At 41.6% G+C, this 20,186-nt stretch overlaps 1 protein-coding gene across 1 annotated transcript in view; it reads left to right on the plus strand.

Moving 5' to 3' along the window:
- Dync2h1 (dynein cytoplasmic 2 heavy chain 1) overlaps positions 1-20,186 on the plus strand; it is a 185,863-nt gene that overhangs the window by 152,538 nt on the left and 13,139 nt on the right. The window contains exons 84-86 of the mRNA XM_051177788.1: positions 2,487-2,603; positions 10,800-11,009; positions 18,685-18,774. Coding sequence (XP_051033745.1) covers positions 2,487-2,603; positions 10,800-11,009; positions 18,685-18,774 — 417 coding nt within the window. The remainder of the gene's footprint in view (positions 1-2,486; positions 2,604-10,799; positions 11,010-18,684; positions 18,775-20,186) is intronic.

Genomic DNA, 20,186 nt, shown 5'->3' on the forward strand with positions numbered 1-20,186 from the left:
GTCCTTCCTTCCATCCTTCCTTCCATTCTTCCTTCCGTCCATCCGTCCATTCTTCCTCCCTCCCTCCCTCCCTCCCTCCCTCTCCTCCCCTCTCCCTCCCTCCCTCCCTCTCCTCCCTCTCTCTCCTCCCCTCTCCCTCACTCCCTCCCTTCCTTCCTGCCTATTGTTTTCTTTTGTTTTTGCATTCCAGCCAAAGTTTTTAGTCCTTTCTCTCCTCCTGTTTCCTCCCTCAAATGGTCCAATGAAGAAAATCCCTCTCAGGTGTACCTGTCTGCTTGGGTTTAGTTGAGTTTTGTTGATTACCAAGAGTAGCCTTCACATCTCATTAATACACTCATTAATTACAGAGGTATGATCTTGCTCTGAGCAGGATGCCTGGGAAGCTCATCAGTTATCCAGAGTAAAACTCAACATTGTAATGACATCCTCTCGTGGCCCAGGAAGCATTTTGTATCGTTAAGTGACTTTCATCTGGTCTTAGTCATTTAGCGTTAGCCAGAATGAAGTCTAGCATAGTCACATGCGTGACGCACAGTGAGTAGTGTCCTTTAGGTAATGTATTTCAGAGCTTGGAAGCTTGCTTACTCATTAGCTTTATGTGAATTTAAACATCTTTTGAAAAGAGGTTCCATTTTTACATTTGTTTGTGTTAAAACCATATAAGCTACACATCTCTTGACTTATTTTCTGGCTTTTAATGCCACATTGACTTCAAAATGATCCCATGAGTTCTAAACATAGCAGTTTGTTTCACTTTGGGTCTTGTATTAAATCTCGTCCCATTGTGATTTGGGCTTGCATGTGGCTAGCATTTTAAGAGACATGGAATAGTCTACTAACATTCAAACAATAAACTTCTAGGTATTTTTGTGTATAGCATGTTGGCATATACTTTAACTTTTGTATTTATAGGAAGATAAACCTGCTTGCATCACCTTGAGGAAACAATTGGAAAAAATACTTTAACTGGATTGAAACATGTTTACATGCTCTTGAACAGGAATGTCTTTGTGTGTTTGTTATTCTCTGCTTGTAAAAGGATCATCATTACATTCTATGTGTGTGTGTCATGCCGTCCTTCTAGAACAGAACCATGACCATCTGGGCGGGGGGGGGGGCTAGTCAACATTTCTTTTAAATACTTAAATACTTAAAAATATATATTTGTACCTATTCCTTGTGTTTTTTTCTCTGCATTCTTGTTTCCTGTCCTGTTTAATAAATTTAGATCACAAATACGTGATAGCAAATGTTGCCACAGTTAGAATGCCACACCTCCTGACTACCAACTAGGGACATTTTGTAGTGTAGCGATGCTGATAAATTAGATGCTGTGTAGAGTTCAGCTACAGCAAATGAAAATGATTCATCAGAAAAACAAAGGAAGTCAAACATTGAGTCTCCACAGTGTTTTTAGACCAGGAAATCAATCAAAAGCTCCAGGAATTAAATCAACGGCGTGATGGTGGATATTTAGCAATTAAGTAGTACATTCATTTTGAAAGATTTATAGTCCTTATTTTATTACCAGGCTTTTTAATGTGAGAGTGAAGCTAAGTATGAAATCTAAATATGCTGTATCTTATATCTCTCAAAAACATGAAGGTGCTTGGCATGCAAAGGGAGTTCAGGTTTAAATGCTATCCTGTGAGACATGTGTTGGGTTTCTTGGGCTCACTTTGTATTAGATAAACCATGTGGTAACGGGGTTTTACTTGTTAGTTGGAATGTTACAATCAACAATCACTGACTAGCCTGGTAATTTTACAGCCATCTCCATAGTCCAGCGTTAGTCAGTTCTGGATAATCTTTAGCAAATGTTTAAGGAGATAAATGTTTCTAAAATAGGACCCGGTAGACATGATTTCATTCTGAAAAGAAAATGCAAGTGATTGATTTTGATGAGCACAAAGAAGCAGCTAACAGTGGTGAAGCCATAGCAGCAAAGGTCCCAGCAGGGAGCAACATTTACTTAGCTTCACCTTAATTAACTGGTCTGTGCGCATTTCCTTGGGGCATTGTGTGTAGAGGGAATATTGAAATGGAAACTGAAAATGAATCTAAACATTAAAAATTCTTTGAGCACTTATTTTGTATTTATTCTGTGCTCTATGTTTAACTACGCTGTCAGTATTTTGAAATGATAGGTTTAAGTCAAACCTATTGAAAGGAAAAGCATTGTAGAGTTTGAAATGAACAAGAAGAGAGGCGTGGGGGGGGGGGTTAGTAAGGATGCAGTGTGTCCTTCACGAAGAAGCAGCTTTCCTAACAGCCATGGCAATGTTTAGCTTTAGGCTGCTTCCCCTCAGCTTTACAGCCTCTAGTCTTTTTAACTATCTGAACGAGTCCGTCGTTTACACAAAACGATAGCGATACCAGGATTACACACGTGTGTGCACTCTTCGCTTGTCAGACACGGTCTGTGTCTCTGTGCCATGCTGCCCCCTGCTGGGAGTGACTCACTGTGCTGTGTTCTCTTCACTCAGGTTATCTCCCAGCTCAGGATCTTGGGAAGATCGGTCACAGCTGGTTGCAAATTTGATAGAGAAATCTGGTCTAATGAACTTTCCCCCATCCTCAATCTCTGGAAGAAACTGAACCAGGTTAGTCATGGAAGGATTGAAGTTTTTACATCTTTTCCCTGTGTCCTTTCTTTAGCCCCTTGGAGCTCTGTTCTGCCTGACTTACAAAGACATGCACATTGAGCATTCCCACCCTAATTCAGGGCTATTTGCTGATCTTACCCGAACTTTACTGGTGTTAGGATACTGAATAACTTTGGGCTGTTGCCTATACATTTAAAGTGTTTATTATATTTTGGCTCCTAGACTCATAGTAGATTAGCCTGTTTATATTCAGAGTTTGTTTCCTGTTTCCTTTTGTGGATAGTGGTTCTGGCATCAATTTAGTTTATAAAGTCCCCATTGTGTTCTCGGGGCCTACCCTTCTAGGTAGAGTTTTTCATGAGATGATCACCCAGTATCTCCACAAAGCCAGTTAGGGAAGGGACTAGAAGCCAGAATTGCAATCACTTCAGTGTGGGCAGCAGCAGGGTCCTCGTCATGCGGACAGCTCTGTGCACCCTGGCATTGCCATGGATCCCTGCTGTGGCCCCTAGGTGACTTCTAAGTGATGATGCTTGAGCTGCTTCTATCAGTCTTTTAGGTTGGTAATTTTAAAACACATTTGCAGCTTAGTGAAATTAGAAATGGGACAGTGAAGAGTTTTCTAAAAGCATCTTATATCAGACCTAGAAACTGTAATTCTCTTACCTGTTTGGTTTATCAAGTTAGGCAGTCACAAAACCAGAGTAAATACGTATAGTCAGGAAAAGACAAAATACATTCATTCACTGATTAAATTCAGGGAGGAAAATATTAATACATTGTCCAAGGGAACTGAATTGGCAAAGCAGAAAGATTTATTCTACAATTCTCCCTTCACTGTGCAGCAAAGTTTATTACCTTTCCTCTTCAAAAATAAATCATATTGTATAATTTTTAAAATAACTTTTATATTTTGACTTTCACATTTAAATTATTTTTAGATTGGGTGAAACTGAATTTAAAAAGAAATGAGGTCATATGCTGCAGTTAATACTTACCTCATACCTTCTGTGAGTCATAAGCTTTAACAACCAGATCTTTTTTAACAATTATAAGTGAAAGCAAATGATTCCTTGTTTGCTAACACTGGAGTGGCGCTCAGTGCAAAGCGATTGTCCAGCATGGCAAGGACAAACAACAAACAACAGACAAACATGTTCTATCAGTGACTATGACTGAAATTTGATTTGTATGAACTCTAACCATGGGACAAGGTAACTGTCCTCTCAGGGTCACATGGATCTGGATTCTGATGAAATTCTGCCTTCATCTTTGGGGACATTTTCTCGTTTTTAATTTTTGTTTGTTGTTTTGGGTTTTGTTTTGGTTTTTTGAGACAGGGTTTGGAAGCTGTCCTGGAACTAGCTCTTGTGGACCAGGCTGGCCTTTGAACTCACAGAGATCCGACTGCCTCTGCTTCCCGAGTGCTGGGTGAACAAAAGAATGACTTTTCTTTATTAGGGCACACTCAAATCAACATCTTACCAGCTGGGACGCACATTCCTGGTTCTCGAATGTGTGAGAGAGCATTTGTGAAGGGCAGCGCCCTAGTGGGAAGCAGACTCAGGGAGGCAGGTTAAACTTGGTGTGTTGAAGGGACACACCAGAAACTCAGTGAAGTGAGGGGGAGGGGGCGGGAGGGGAGGAGTCTGTTGACAATGAAACTCTAATGTGGGAATACAATTGCCCCAGGGATGGAATCTTTTTGAATGCTTTACTGCCTTCTCTGCTGTAACAATGTTTCTCATGTACTTTTACTTTAATATAGATTACTATTGTATATTACAAAGCCATACTAACCATATGACTAAGAGGACAGAAAGCATATTTTTCCCACTGACTTTCAATGTAGTCTTGTAGTGGAGCATGGAACATAGAAATGCACAGTTGGCTTTAATTTCCCATGTATATTTCTAGATTGTTCTGCCCATCTTACTTCATTTCCTTTTGTGTGTTTGCCTGCTTGGTGAATGGAAGAAACCATCAGCCATTATAACACCTAGTTAATTTTTGTGAAGCCTACACCGTGCTAAGTTCTTGGTAAATACTAGCCATTACTACTACAGATCTTATGAACATTAGGATGACATTGTTCTTGGGTGTCTGTGTTCTGAACCTATTGGTCATTCCTTGATAAATAATGTAGCAAAGTAGCACCTTTTAGTATTTATTTTATACATGTGATTAACAAAGGAGCTTATCTTAAAAACTAAAAAGGCATAGGTCTATAGAGAAATGCATCTAGATTATCATGGCCAGTCATTTTAAAATGCAAATTATGTTGCACATTAAGGGAATTTTTAGTCTACATGAATAAAATTATTTTAACAGAGTTACTTCTTGGAATAATTATGAACATAACTTTTCAATGAATAGCTAATAGATGAGGTCTGGCTACACTTAAAAAAATGAGTTTATCAGAGTTAGTAGTAGCTGTTTAGCCATATAGATTGGCTAAGACTGCTTAGCTACCTCAGGTTGAACTCTTTAAAAGATTTTTTATTAATTTTTGAGAACTTTATACCCTGAATTTTGAGCATATTGACCACCTCACACTTCCTCCCAGATGTATCTCCTCTTCTGTACCCACCCAGCTTGTGTACTTTTTTTTTTTTAACCCCAATTCAATTGTCAAGGTTTTATTTTGTTGTTTTTTTTTCTGATTTTCTTTATTAAGTCAGTAGTGTTCTACCCACATGCCAGAAGAGGGCACCAGATCTTAGCATAGATGGTTGTGAGCTGGGAATTGGACTCATGACCTCTGGAAAAGCAGTGCTCTTAACCTCTGAGCCATCTCTCCAGCCCCTGTGGTCTAGTTTATATGCACATATACTCTGTGGTGTGTGGCCATCACTAGAGAATGGTCTGCCTTCCAGGGGCCACATCTAAAAGGAATTTAACTCTGCCTCTCAGCAGCCATGAGCTAACAGTAGCTCCTGAGCTGGGATAGGGACACCCCAACCCCACCCCTCCACCCCTGCCTCTCATGCTGAGGTGATGTCTGGCTTGAACTCCTGCAGGTCTTGTGCCTATTTTCACAGCTGCTATGAGTTCTTGTGTGGAGGTTTAACAGAGGGATAAAAGCCAAATAAATACAACCCAGGCATTGCCATACTGTTACATGACAAGCATGGGCCCCTTACAGTTTTCTCAGCACTTTGAAAGCTTCCCCCATTGAAATGAAAAGAATGGCGGTGTTTGGCTGAGGTGGATCAACCGCTCATGTTAAAGAACTTTCTGGAGATCTTTGCTTCCAAGCATATCTTCATGTCATCATCACATGAACCTAACAGACGAAAAGTGTAGCCGCACAGCCATTTTTAGCAGTCGGTTATTTTTCTCCACTCCCGAGGAGGAAAAGTGCTGACTCTTGTTTTGGAGCTTGCCAGTCTGATTTTCAGCCCCTCCTGGGTGATGGGATTTTCTCCTCTTGTATGTTCTACCTCTGCTCTTCAACGTCACTGTGCGTGTGGGTATTGAGGTCTTACTTCTCTTTAATCTATCTGTCTGATACTCAGCAGCTATGCTCACATGGGCACATGGCCTTGCATCCCCTTAACCACACACTGGGAGACACCAGGCACCCTGCTAGTTGTGGCTGTTTAATAATTGCTTCTTTAAAGCACCCTAATCCATCTGAAGCCTTATAGAACTAAAAGTTTACATCTAAAACTTCTCCCTGTGGTGCTCAGCGGTTAAAGCACTGGCTGCTCTTACAGAGGCCCTGGCCTTCGTTCTCCACACTGACGTGGTGTGTGGTAGTGTTAGCTCCAAGAGTTCCGATGCACCGTCTGACCTTTATGGGCACTGCACATACGTGGTGCACAGACGCACATGGGCAAAACACTAACCCGAAAGCTGAAATGTATTCACACAGGACTTGCAGGCCTGTGCCGGCCGTGCATGCTGCCACAGTCTCTGGGAGTTCATGTGTGTGTGCTTCGATCGTGTCGATTCAGGGGGCCGCATTTCTTGGTTCTCCATTACTGCTTGCTCTCCTGCTTTTTCTGCCTCCCTTCCGCAGGGTTCTCTGAGTCCCGAGAGGAAGATTTGATGGAGACATCCCATTTAGGGCTGGCTGAGTGTTCCAAGGTCTCTCACTCTCTGTACAGTGTCTGGCTGTGGTCTCTGTATGTGTTCCCATCTGCTGCAGAAGGAAGCTTCTCTGATGATGGCTGAGCAAGGCACTGATCTAGGCATTTAGCAGAATGTTAATAGGAGTCATAGTTTTGCCATTTTTTTTTTTTAAATAGGACATTTGATTTAACCCTACGTACCCGGGGTACCTACTCTCAGGTTTTTGGTCACCCAAGCAATATCACTCCATTCTATGGAGTGGACCTTAAGTCAGATATTGGTTAGTTAGTTATTCCCACAAGCTTTGAATGATACCCAGTCTACAATTTGTAGAACCACAGACATTAGGTATAAAGCAAGGGAATGGGGATAGATAGATAGATCTCCCTAGGAAAGGTAAGTAGAATAGATGGTTAGAGATGGGGGGATGGGAGGGCTGTAGTGGGAGGGTCAAGAGTGATCAAGGCAGGGAATATGGGGAGAGACAGCTAAAATTAGGGACCAATTGGAGGGTAATCTGGAAGCCTAATACAGTAAAGCTTCTAAAATATATGCATATATGAAGGTGGGTGACCAAAATGAAGTCAATAAATAACCCAAATAGTGGATTACATCTGAGTTGTTGGTCAAAACGGCCTCATGGGATCCTCCAAAGAACCCAAGCAGTTACCAAGACTATAGGTTGCTCTCCACAAGCTGATGGCAAGGCCCCATTGGTTAAGACAGCACCTATGTAACTTACTGAACATGGAAAAGTCAGGCTGTTTCCTACATAGAGCCTAAATCCCTGTTTTCCAGCTTCTTTGGTACTAGAAGGTACTCTGCATGCAACCAAAGGAGAAATATGAACACCAACCCAGCCATAAACCCTTTGATTTATAATGGTGTCCTACCTGCAAAATATGAAACTATGTTTGAAATTAGGCAAGTTAAATATGTCTCTTGAATCTGTAGGAATTCCCCCCTTAAACAGTGCAAATCAGGGCATTTGTATAGTAGGAGCTAACCCAGTTTCCATTGTATCTCATTATGTGGCCTCTGGAGCTGAGCTCAATCACTTCAGAGGCTTTAGTGGCTTTTCCTCCAGGACTGGTGTACTCATCAGTATGGATTGAAGGTCTCTTGTGTGTTAGATGCTGTATTGAGAGCTAGTGACTGTGACAAACAATTGTTGGACACACGGTCAAGTTACTTTCATGATTTTATTCAAAGACAAGTGACTGAATTGCTCTGTTCAGAGGGAAGCCAAGTTAAGATGCTCTGTAGAGGTTCTGTGCTGATATGCTAAGTCAGTGTTCTAGGTGGTGTAAGCAGAATGGGGTTGGAGGCAGAAGACCAGTGTGCCATCTTTAGTTACTAAGATCAGCCTGAAAGGGGTTACACGTTATTCTTAGGCAAGAGGAATTCATCAAATTGTTGAGATGGAGAAGTAATCGAAAACGATATGTGTTTTATAGAGGCAAAATTGATACATTGTAAAGAATAGATTCAATTAAGAATTGAATTGGGGCATGAAACTGAATTAAGTTATGCTGTAAGTAACATGCTGGGGCTTTGTCAGTGTTCTGGCAGTGCAAATGCAGAGTCCATACCGCAGATACTCGGTAAAGGTACCTCACAGGTATTGGGCACCTAATAAGGATTGGATTGTAAGCATCTTTCTTTACAGCTGTGTGAAATTTCAGGTTGGCATGCCTGTTTGTGACTATGGCTTTTTAAAGGGAAATTATTTAATATGCAACTACGTAGTTATACATTTTAGCACTACATTTTATTGACTGTTACTTATACATTATTCTGCCATCTCTTGCATTATCAGATACACAACTTGCCTTATTTTTAAAATCTTCTCTAGTATTTCCATAAAGAATGTTTCTAATAATAAGCTTGCGAAACAGTGATTTTTAAAGACAGACGTGCTGACAGGCACAACATAGGAGAGTGTGTTCCCATCTGGACTCTGCATGTGTGTATTGATAGGTCAGATCTAGCTTTCAACGTTTCCTACTAACTTTTAGTACCCGGTTGATGGCAACAATTATTGAGAATTACTGACTTCCTGGCCAATTTACACCTGTTTCTGTAGCTCTGGCGCTTCTATTAATTCTCATTTAAATCACTCATGTGACGCAATGTGTACGTTAAATATTCTCTGTTCAATCTTAGAGTTTATTGTAAGAAAACTGCATGATGAATTTTTGTTTCTGAACATGAGTTCATCTAGAACTGACGTTTTTGTCTATACAACAAATGGATCTGTGTATCTAATTAAAATTTTAGACTCAGTAGCTTAATTTCAAAAGAATGAATTATGCCAAATAAACTAACCATCTGCAGTGCTAAAATAATGAAAAGAAACTGCTTTCTTAAATTTTTGAACTTTAAAATTTCTTTTAAATTGATCATTTTCTTTCTTTTTGAGCCTTGTCCAGTTTCTTTCAGATTAAGGTAAACCATAGGGTGTGATGGCTGAGCCCTATGTCTGGAGTCTTCAAGGCAGAATTTGTCCTTGGTCGGACAGAGAAGCCTTCCTCTGTTGTCCTTGTAGTTTTCAGTGTGCTTCGCTCAACTTCTCAAGCTCAGCCAGTGTCTCCTGTGGTCCCCAGGGAGTAGATCCCAGGGAAGCTCTGTCCACCCCCCTGCCCCCGTCCCCAGGGAACTAAATGATTCCAGTGACTCAGTCTCTGTTTTAGGATTCCATTCCACAAAGCAGAAAATACAGCAGGCTTTTTAACCACATGGTCAAAATGCAATGTCTGAAAGAAAATAGTCCCCGTAGGCTTCTATGTCTGCAAGTGTGGTGCCCCCATTTGGTGGAGCTATTTGGGAAAGATTCGGAATGTGGCCTTGTTGAAGGAGATGTGTCAGTAGGGGCGGGACTTGAGGTTTCAAAAAGACTTGGGTCATCCCCACTTAGCTCCCTCTCTTCTCCTGCCTCACTGTGTCTCGACACACAAGCTCTCAGATACTGCCCCAGCACCATGCCTGCCTGCCTGCCTGCCGCCTTGGTCCCCACCATGGTGGCCATGGACTCTACAATCCCCAAGTCACATCTTTCTTCTGTAAGTTGCCAGGGTAGTGGTATCTTATCATAGCAATGGAAATATAATAAGACATTGAATGTAAGCAGTTTGTCATGTGAGTGATGGAAAGCTGAAACAGGCCCTGCAGCAAACACCTCCCCGAGCTAGAGGAAGAAGGGACAGCTCAGGGAATTGGGGCATGGAGGCTTGGAGAAAGGTAATGAAGTTGTCAGAGACACCGCTCAAGAGGGGCTATAGCCTACTGGGCGGTGGATGTCTTAGCAGATGCTCAAGGTAGTAGGTAAACGTGATGGCATCCTGCTTCTGTGCATCTGCATAAGGCAGGTGTAGGAACCAATACACACTAAGGAGAGTAGGTTCCCTTGGGCAGATTTAACGTGCGGGGTGACATCACTGTAAAGGGGACTCTTATACAAACAGAGTATTTGTGCACACCTTGAATACATTTAAGAAGTTGTGAGACAGGGTAGTCTCCTAACAAAAATGATGCACACCAGCTCCTCAGCTACTGTGTATCAGCTCTCAGGAAACTCCCAATTTGCCCTGTTTCCATTATCCAGCACTTCCAATTTAAATTATTACCACATACTTGCCTTGCCCAAATACTCCTTACTAAGGTAACATAGCTTGAATTTCAGCTAAACTACAGAAAACAAGCATGCAATTATGACTGCTTTTCATTTTTGAGTAATTATGTTTTCAGTAACTTGATGTGAAAGGAATAGTCATTGCAGGTATAAAAAGGTCAGCTTTGCAAGCTGCATTTGTCCCCAAATCTGGGTGCAGTAAAGTGGAGCTGCAGGGCAGCCAGCCACCCCATGAGGTAGCTGCATTGAGTTGGAGGGCCTCCTCCTTCCATGCCTTCCACAGGCACTGACATTGCACCTCAGTAATTCTTGTTTTGCTGTTCCGTTTCCACCACACATACCACTAAAATCAGGAGAAGTCCAGAAATCTCTACTTGCAGACTCAGTTCATCCATTCATAAACAGACTATTCAGAAACGTGAGCTCAGGGGCAGTTTTTGACCTTTTACATTCTTGTTAACTGTGACATGACCTTTTTCTTTCAGAATTCAAACCTAATCCATCAGAAAGTATCACCACCCAATGATCGACAGGGATCTCCAGTGTTATCCTTCATCATACTTGAGCAGTTCAATGCCATCCGCTTAGTACAGAGTGTCCATCAGTCTCTTGCTGCCCTCAGCAAAGTCATCAGAGGAACTACTTTACTGAGTTCAGAAGTACAGAAACTGGCAAGTGCTTTATTAAACCAAAAGGTAAGACAATCCCAAGTCTATTGATTGTTATTCTGTTACCTATGTGGTTCTCCTTCCACGAAATGTGTTGATCCTGGATCCTGTAGTTAATAGTAACAAAACTAAAGTTGAGATGCAGGTAGCTGTGTAGATAGGATGTATTGGTTGAAAAGCTAATAATGTGTCTAGCAGAAGCATTAAATCAGCTTAATGCAAGTGTATTATTCTCCAGGATCTTGGCCTATGTTCCTTTTTATGTCCATCTCTTCATTACATATGTAATGAAATCCATTTTTAGTTCACTTTGGGACAAGTCTTCCTTACGAGTTAGTAACCTACCACACCAAATCTTAGACCCTGTAAGCGCAAAGCTGTTTCCTAACAACTTAAACAAAAATCTTGTATGAGTGTGCCTGTGTCCAAACCCTTTGCAGCAGGTGGTGCTGTTCATATTGACTAAAACTTCAGCCAAATTCCTGTGGAGGAGCCAAAGATGATCGTTAAGGTTAAGACAAGGATGACTCTGGTGAAACACTAGGGTTTGTTCACTAGAAGAAGAGAAATTAGTACTTCTCTTCTTAAATAATTGGACCATTTTAAACAATAATAAAATCCACGTAGTTCACATCAGTTATACAGAAACTGTATATTCACTTTATACAGTATATACAGAAGGGAGACAGGGATGTCTCAGTAGGTTGTCAGGTCTATGTTGGACCCTAATTGCTTCTCGTGCATGGATGACCATGTCTTTCCTTAGATTTGGGGATTTTCCTGCTATGATATCATTGAATAGGTTTTCTTTTCATTTGGTCTTTATCTCTTGTACACCTTGGATTCTTGTGTGGTCTCCTGATCTTTTCCTAAATGCCTGAGAATTGTTGAAACAGTTTATCTTGATTTCTGTCTAATGTAATAGTGCCTCGGCCTTGTCTTCAGTTCCTGACATTCTTTCCAGGAAGCTGGCTAAATCTTGTCTTAGTTATTGTTTCCACATTTTATTTACTTTATTGAGCTTTTCGCTGTCAAGATTGCTATTTTTTTTTTCCTTCGGAATCTATCTTTTTTCCTGAATATCTCATTTAAATTGCTAGCTTTCTCACCAGATATCAAATGGACTTCCTCCATTTCTTTATGTGAGTCCTCTTTGCGGTCATCAAGTATTTTAAAAATTAAACCTTTACATTCATAGTCTAGTGTCACTTGCATCCTTTCCGTGTCTGTGGGTCCAGTTATTGAGGAGCTGTGTGGGGTTTTGGAGGCGCCATCATGACTTCCACGTATGTGTATGCGTGCGTATTTAAATGTACATTGTTTCTGTATTGCAGTTTGCCTCTCTGCTGTGTTTGATTCCCTTTCTGTCTTCTGTGAGGCTCTTATCAGTAGGCAGCCTTCTCTGGCACATGGAAGAGAGAAAGCACATTGAGGGAATAGTAAGAATTCAAAAACAGACTATGTATGTCAGTGCGCTGAAAAAACCTGTGACTATCAAGTCTAACCATAGTAAGGATAGATGCGTGTGGGAGAGCCAGGAGTGCGCCTCACGGGCAACTGGATTGGTGAGTAACTGAGAGAAGACGGATGGACAGAGAGTGACAGCACAGCAGAGCATGCGCGATGAAGGCTGAAGGATTAGTAGCGAAAGAAAGTCCGATGGAGTAAGTGCAGATGGAGGCAGCCCAGTCAAAAGGGAAAGCAAAGGGCAGAAGAGAGTACGCCATGGAGGAGCAGGGATGGGAACGCTTCACTCATCTGTGCTGCTTTGGGTGAGGGAGGGGAGGAGGGCTGGCTTCCCTTTCTCTAAAGCCCATCTTGTTAGAGCAGTAAGAGATGCTTGCAGGTTCAGCCTGTCCTGCTTTCCCTACTGGAATGCATGCTGTGTGCTGTGGGGCTGAGCCCTGCATGTTTTCCCACTAACATGCATGCTGTGCGCTGTGGGGATGAGCCCTGCATGTTTTCCCACTAAAATGCATGCTGTGTGCTGTGGGGATGAGGCCTGCATGTTTTCTCACTAAAATGCATGCTGTGCGCTGTGGGGCTGAGGCCTGCAATGTTTTCCCACTAACATGAATTCTGTATGCTGTGGGGCTGAGGCCTGCATGTTTTCTCACTAAAATGCATGCTGTATGCTGTGAGGCTGAGGCCTGCAATGTTTTCCCACTAAAATGCATGCTGTATGCTGTGAGGCTGAGCCCTGCATGTTTTCCCACTAAAATGCATGCTGTGTGCTGTGGGGCTGGACCCTGAAATGTTTTCCCACTAAAATGCATGCTGTGTGCTGTGGGGCTGAGGCCTGCAATGTTTTCCCACTAAAATGCATGCTGTATGCTGTGAGGCTGAGGCCTGAATTGTTTTCCCACTAACATGAATGCTTTATGCTGTGGGGCTGAGGCCTGCATGTTTTCTGTAAACAGTCTTGGCAGTAAGGAAAGGACCTCCCTGGAAATGCTGTACCTGAGCCTGAGCCTCCATCAGGCTTTTGCTTCTCTTGAAAGCGCTCTTGGCAGTGCTCATGGCCTAAGAGCTCATACCCGAGTGGGTGACCTTTCTACCAAGTCCCTCTGGAGCTCTGAGAGTGCAGAAAGCCCAGACCCTGAGAAGTCCTCGTGCATCCCCCCCTCACCCCGGTCAGGCTGGGCTCTGGCCAGCTCGCCCTCTCATGCAGAGCTAGCTTCTCTTGCTCCTGTCAGAGGTAGGGCTGTGCTTCTCATCTAGAAATGCCCATGCTTTCCTCAGATTGGGTTCTTCTCTTCCCACCAAGTGGACTTGTATCTACTAAGTCACACGAGTTTCCTGCATCTTCTCAGAGTGGTTGCTTATTTAGCCAAATGATGCAGGGGACTTTGGAGATGTAGAGGAAAAGCTGATTCTCTTTCTGGCTTCTTTCTCTCTCTCCCCCAGCACAATGGTCTGAAACTGAGGCCTGGTTTTGTGATCCTTTGCCAGGGCCAGCAAGTGCCATGCTCTACCTAGTATAAGCATTGTGGCTTCCAAAATGTCCTTGAAATGAGGCAGATGTTGTACATGTGAAGGTTGTTGGGACTGTCACTTCTCTTTTACTCAGAGTCTTTTGAAGGACATAGACACCCCCTTTCCAGATGATTTTGTCTAGTATCATGTTAGACTGCACCATCTTTCACGATCTCAAGTTCATTGTGTCTAGATTTCACATGATTTGTGTATTCTTCACTTTTCCACTATAGGGTCTTTGCACATCACCTCTCTCCCTGCAGTCACACTTCTGATGTTCTCTTTGAGATTCCAGGAGATGCAGGAAAATTCTGGATGCCTGTAACCTGTTACTGCACATATGTGCGCACATGCGCATACACACACACACAGACATACACACACTCACATACATTCATGGGCACACTTACGTGCACACACAGACACACTCATCTGTGGGCACACACATGTGCATGCATAGACACATGCCACATTCACATATGCACAACTTGACTGCCTCTTTTTGCTTCTGTTAACCATCTCAGAGACAAATGACATAATTGACTGAAAAAAATCAGTACCTCTAAATCATTTTCTATGATGGGAATCTCACACTCTTTTTTAGATAACATTGAAGATAAAGGGCCAAAGGCTTCTAAAGACTTAATGAAATCCTTCCCTTGATTAAGACTTAACTATGTTATAAGTGGGTCATAAATTTTTAATTCTTTATAACATTTCATTTTCCCTCAACTGTTAAGGTCTTCTTCATTTGACATAACAATAGTCACAGCAAATGAACCAGATGGCTAGATTCTCAATTAAAAATGGGATATAGGTATCATATACGATGTTAGTGTTCTGTATTAAACTTTGAAAACTCTGTTGGTAAAGTGGCTCATATAGAAGCATTAGAACCCAAGTTTCACCCTTGGAAAAGCCAGGAGCGGCGGCACACATCGTAACTCCAGGACAAGGACAGGCAGAGACAGGTGGACCACTGCAGCTCACCAGCAACCACTTAAGCCAGCTGATAAATAAAATAAGCTCAGTGTTCAGTGGAGACCAACTGAGGGACACCCAGAGTCCACCTTGACAGACAGACACACACACACACACACACACACACACACAGACACACACACCACTCAATTACAGCCTCAGGGTGTATCGCTACCTTTATTTTCATTATTTATGTGAGAATGGATTCGATGAAATCCTTGCAGAGAATCAAAACTGTGTTTCATTTTTACAAAGCACACTTAAATGATATGATGCAGATTTTTGGAGACGGCTTTGGGATGTTTGGAACTCAAGTGAGAGTAAGCCAATTTTGACCAAGATAAAACCATTGAGTCTCAATAAAATTCAAAAACATACTGTACCATGCATTTCAAAGTACAAGTTAATTTTTATTGCATTTAAATGTTGCAATTTGTGTGTTATGTGATGTTATTTGATACATTATAGAGTATTAGTTGATATTTTCACCGGTGTACCTGGGATGATTGCAGCAGGGATTTTCCTGCCAAGGATTAGGATTTTAAATTTACTTGACGGTTACTGATGATGCTTAAAGCTTTGATGCTTCTAATATATATATATATATATATATATATATATATATATATATATATATATACACACGCACACACACACACACACATACACACACATACAAAAACAAAAAAACACACACAGTAATAATACAATTCTTTGGAACATGTTAGAACAAATTTTAAATCATAACTTTCTTCAAAACTCAAAGTTCTTATTATGTAGGTCTTTCACTTGTGTGGTTAGCATTACCCCAAAATATTTTATGTTGTTGTGGCTGTTGTAAAGGGTGATGTTTCTCTGATTTTTTTTTCAGTCCATTTATCATCTGTATGTAGTAGAGCTACTGATTCTTTTGAGTTAATCTTGTATCCTGCCACTTTGCTGAAAGTGTTTATCGGCTCACTTATGTAAACTATCATATCATCTGCAAATATAGACAGCTTGACTTCTTCCTTTCCAATTTGCATCCCCTTGGTCTCCTTTTGTTGTTTTACAGCTCTAGCTAGAACTTCAAGTACAATATTGAAGAGATATGGAGAGAGAGGGCAGCCTTGTCTTGTTCCTGATTTTACAGGAATTTCATTGAGTTTCTCTTGATTTAGTTTGATATTGGCTGTTGGTTTACTGTATATTGCTTTTTATCATGTTTAGGTATGTTCCCATTATCCCTGATCTCTCCAAGACCTTTATCGGGAAGGGGTGTTGGATTTTGTTGAATGTTTTTCAGCATCTAGTGAGATGATCATGTGGTTTTTAAATTGTAACTTTAAAGACATAATAAAGTCAAGAAGATTTGACAATTTTCTTGTCATTCATCTTAAATAATCATGAGCATATCATTTTATTAGAAATCAATAGATTGCATTTTAAAATTAATTTTAAATTAATGCATTGCATTTTAAAAGTCATTGTAATTGATCCCTTTGTTGAACCAGGTTTTCAGATTATCCTAAGATAATGGTTGGTAACACTAAATGCCTTTTCAGTTGTTTAAAGCTGGGAAAAGCAAACATGAAGAAATGTCTGTGACTCTGGGTTTTTCTAAAGTACAGGCTAAGTGGGCATTCGGGGCAGCAAGGTTGGGCAGCACAGTGCTAGCAGAGAAGGGTACAGAGAAAGCTTGCTTCTCCTTCCCACTTTGCCCAGTGAGCTTTTATTGATGATTTATTTGTCGGTACATATTTTGGAGGTACAGTGTAATAGGTGAACAGATTTACCGTGTTTAATGGCAGTTAGTACCTGTCTCCTTACACACACATCTTTGTGATAGGAACCTTCAGTAGGCTCTGTATATAAATCTTTATAACCTGTATACAAGGATAGAGCAGAGAGGTAATTAGAGGTACAGAAAGGAGAGGAGCAGTGGAGATTAGATTATGGGGACTGATACACAGTTTTATATCCAAGGATTAAAATCTAATTTTCTGATAACACAGGACTCAGTGGGCTTTGGATCATCAGAGATAACGTGGCATGGTTTTCTTTGTGCCCTTGTTTAAATTTGGACAGTGACACTGTCCTTGTGCAGAATGAGTTTGGAAGTATAAGATTTTTCTGTAGTTTAAAGGGAGTTGCCGTATGTATTTGAAAGGGTCTCATGTAGCCCAGGCTAGCCTCAAGCATACTGTGTAGCTGAGATTGGCTTTACTCCTGATCTTCCAGCCTTCACCTCTCAACGTGCTGGGATTACTACATATGCATAGTATGAAGCCCAGCAGATTTTTGTGGTTTTTTTTCTCTTTTCTTTCTTTCTTTTTTTTTTTTTTTTTTCCTTTTGGGCTTGGGATTGAACACAAAGCTTTTTCTGTGCTACCAAGCATGGTCCTATTGGGATTTGTCCCTCACAGTGTGAGTCATCCTTGGAAATTCCACATAGCTCAGCAGTACAGCTGCCCTTTCCATTATGGAGAGGTGTATTGTTATTGTTGTTGTTATTATTGCTGCTGCTAATGCTACCCTTTCGGCCTTGCTTCTGGTTTTCATGTTTTCTATCATCATTTAATTCTGAGAGTTTTATCATATTTATTTGTGTGTGTGACCACATGTCGTTGTGGAAGTCAGAGGTCGCCTGCAGAAGTAGATTCTTTGCTTCCAGTATGTGGGACCCAGGTCCTCAGGCTTAGCAACATCTCTCTGGCCCAGGTTTAGAGGCCCAAGAATTGAATTCTTTGTTTGTTGGCACATACTTGTACACATTAACAGTCTTCAATGACTTTTGAATTCTGTCATGTCAGTAGTCTTCTTTGTCACCTCTGACTTGGTGTCTTTTGTTGGTGAAGTTAATGAGACATTTAGTTTGCTTTTCAAATTTTTGTCTGTTTGTTGATCAATAATGTTTTTTGTTCTGTTTTACTCATTTTTACTGTGATGTGTGTTATTTCATTTCTCCTTGTTTTAGACTGGTCTGTCTTCTCATCCCTTGAGATACATTTTCAGTTTGTCTATATAAACTTACATTTTAAACCACATCTGTTTGAGTGCGGACTCTGGCACTCATTCTGAGAGTGGTTATACATGCTCGGACTATGTGATGTCTTCCAGGTGCCTTTCTGATCTTTGTGCATTATTCTCTGTGCATTATTGATGACTGACAGGCTAGCCTGTAGTGTTTTCTCACTTAAATGGTCAGAGGGTGAATGGGATATAAAACCATTGTGCTGTTCCTATACTTAATACAGACCTTGTTGATATTTATTGAATATATGAAAACTCCAGAAAGCAAGCACAGAAGTGTGTGGTAGTACTTATGACCTTACCTGTACATCTAAAGCACAATAGTGAGTCGTTCTGGAGACTCATAGTGGCCAGCTACTAGAAAGACAACTTTTATAAGAGAGCTGCTACGTTATTTTACTTACTCGATTTCATTTAGCATCACTTCTACCCAGCATCCTTGTGGGTGAATTCATGTGGGCTACTTTATGCATGGCTGGAAAAAATTCTGTAGGGTCCAAGACCCTTTTTATTTTTAGCAATTTTAAACTGAATTTTAAATTTTACTGTGACTTCATACTGTACTGTATATCACTCCAAGAAAATGTCTTTGACTAGTAGATGTGCTCATTCCTTTAAGGGATTTTACATCTAATGAATCCCATTTTAGCTTCATATATTTCTTCATCCTAATGTCGAAAGCCTACCTGCATCGTCGTCCATGTAACCTGACTAGTTCTCTCTTATACTGCAGTGTCCTCTTACCTGGCAGAGCAGATGGGAAGGCCCTGAGGATCCCCTCCAGTACCTACGAGGTCTTGTAGCCCGTGCCCTTGCAATTCAGGTGAGAATGGATTATTTAGTAGCTGAGTACGTGGCTCTAACTGTGGTACATAGACTTCCCTATTGAGATAACTTTAGTAGTAAGGATGACAGGACTTTACATAAAACATAAACTCATTTTAATGTCATTTGAGGCTGACTGAAGTCTCATGCCACAGCCAATTTTGTTCAGAGCATCAGAGGGTTAAGAAGAGTCACATGAGTAAAGTGTGACATCACCAGGGAATGTTTTTCATAGAGGCATAGAAATGAATAATTGCCAGTGTGACTAGTAATCTAAAGTAAACTCACTCCTGTCTGCTACACCAGGAAGGGCCGTGAAAGCACATCCCAAGAGCAATTCGTGTCCTTGAAGAAACCAGGGGCACTAGACTTGCTTTCTGGAGGGTTCTCACCAGCACTCAGAATTCCCTTCACGTGACCCCATTCTTGGACCATGTTCTGACATTGCAGTATTCTAAGACTCTTCCCATATTTACTTTGCAGAGTCATTTCATTTATGACATAGTAAGAAACTATGCTTGACTTCTCCAGGGTGCCTTGTGGTCTAAGCCAGGAGTTGCCCTGCCTACTGTTCTGAGGTTATGTACTCGTGTTAAGAAATTTCCTGGGCTATTTATCAGGCCATCCTCTGAGCTGTTCACTCATCTAGCTCTGTACGTCTGTTTTTTATGCATCATTTAAAGAATTACAGATATGAAGACTCATCGTCGCAGATGAGACAAGGGATTGTCTGAAGCCAGCAGTCAGTGGCCATGGCATGACATGGTGAAGGAGAGTCGCTGAGTAAGAGGCGGCCATGGCATGACATGAGTGAAGGAGACTCGTTGAGTAAGAGGTGGCCATGGCATGACATGAGTGAAGGAGAGTCGTTGAGTAAGAGGTGGCCATGGCATGACATGAGTGAAGGAGAGTCGTTGAGTAAGAGGCGGCCATGGCATGTCATGTGTGAAGGAGACTCGTTGAGTAAGAGGCGGCCATGGCATGACATGAGTGAAGGAGAGTCGTTGAGTAAGAGGTGGCCATGGCATGACATGGTGAAGGAGAGTCGTTGAGTAAGAGGCGGCCATGGCATGACATGAGTGAAGGAGAGTCGTTGAGTAATAGGCGGCCATGGCATGACATGTGTGAAGGAGACTCGTTGAGTAAGAGGCGGCCATGGCATGACATGTGTGAAGGAGAGTCGTTGAGTAAGAGGCGGCCATGGCATGACATGGTGAAGGAGAGTCGTTGAGTAATAGGCGGCCATGGCATGACATGTGTGAAGGAGACTCGTTGAGTAAGAGGCGGCCATGGCATGACATGAGTGAAGGAGAGTCGTTGAGTAAGAGGCGGCCATGGCATGACATGGTGAAGGAGAGTCGTTGAGTAAGAGGCGGCCATGGCATGACATGGTGAAGGAGAGTCGTTGAG

This window comes from Phodopus roborovskii, unplaced genomic scaffold (genome assembly GCF_943737965.1).
Source record: "Phodopus roborovskii unplaced genomic scaffold, PHOROB, whole genome shotgun sequence".
NCBI classification, from domain to species: Eukaryota; Metazoa; Chordata; class Mammalia; order Rodentia; family Cricetidae; genus Phodopus; species Phodopus roborovskii.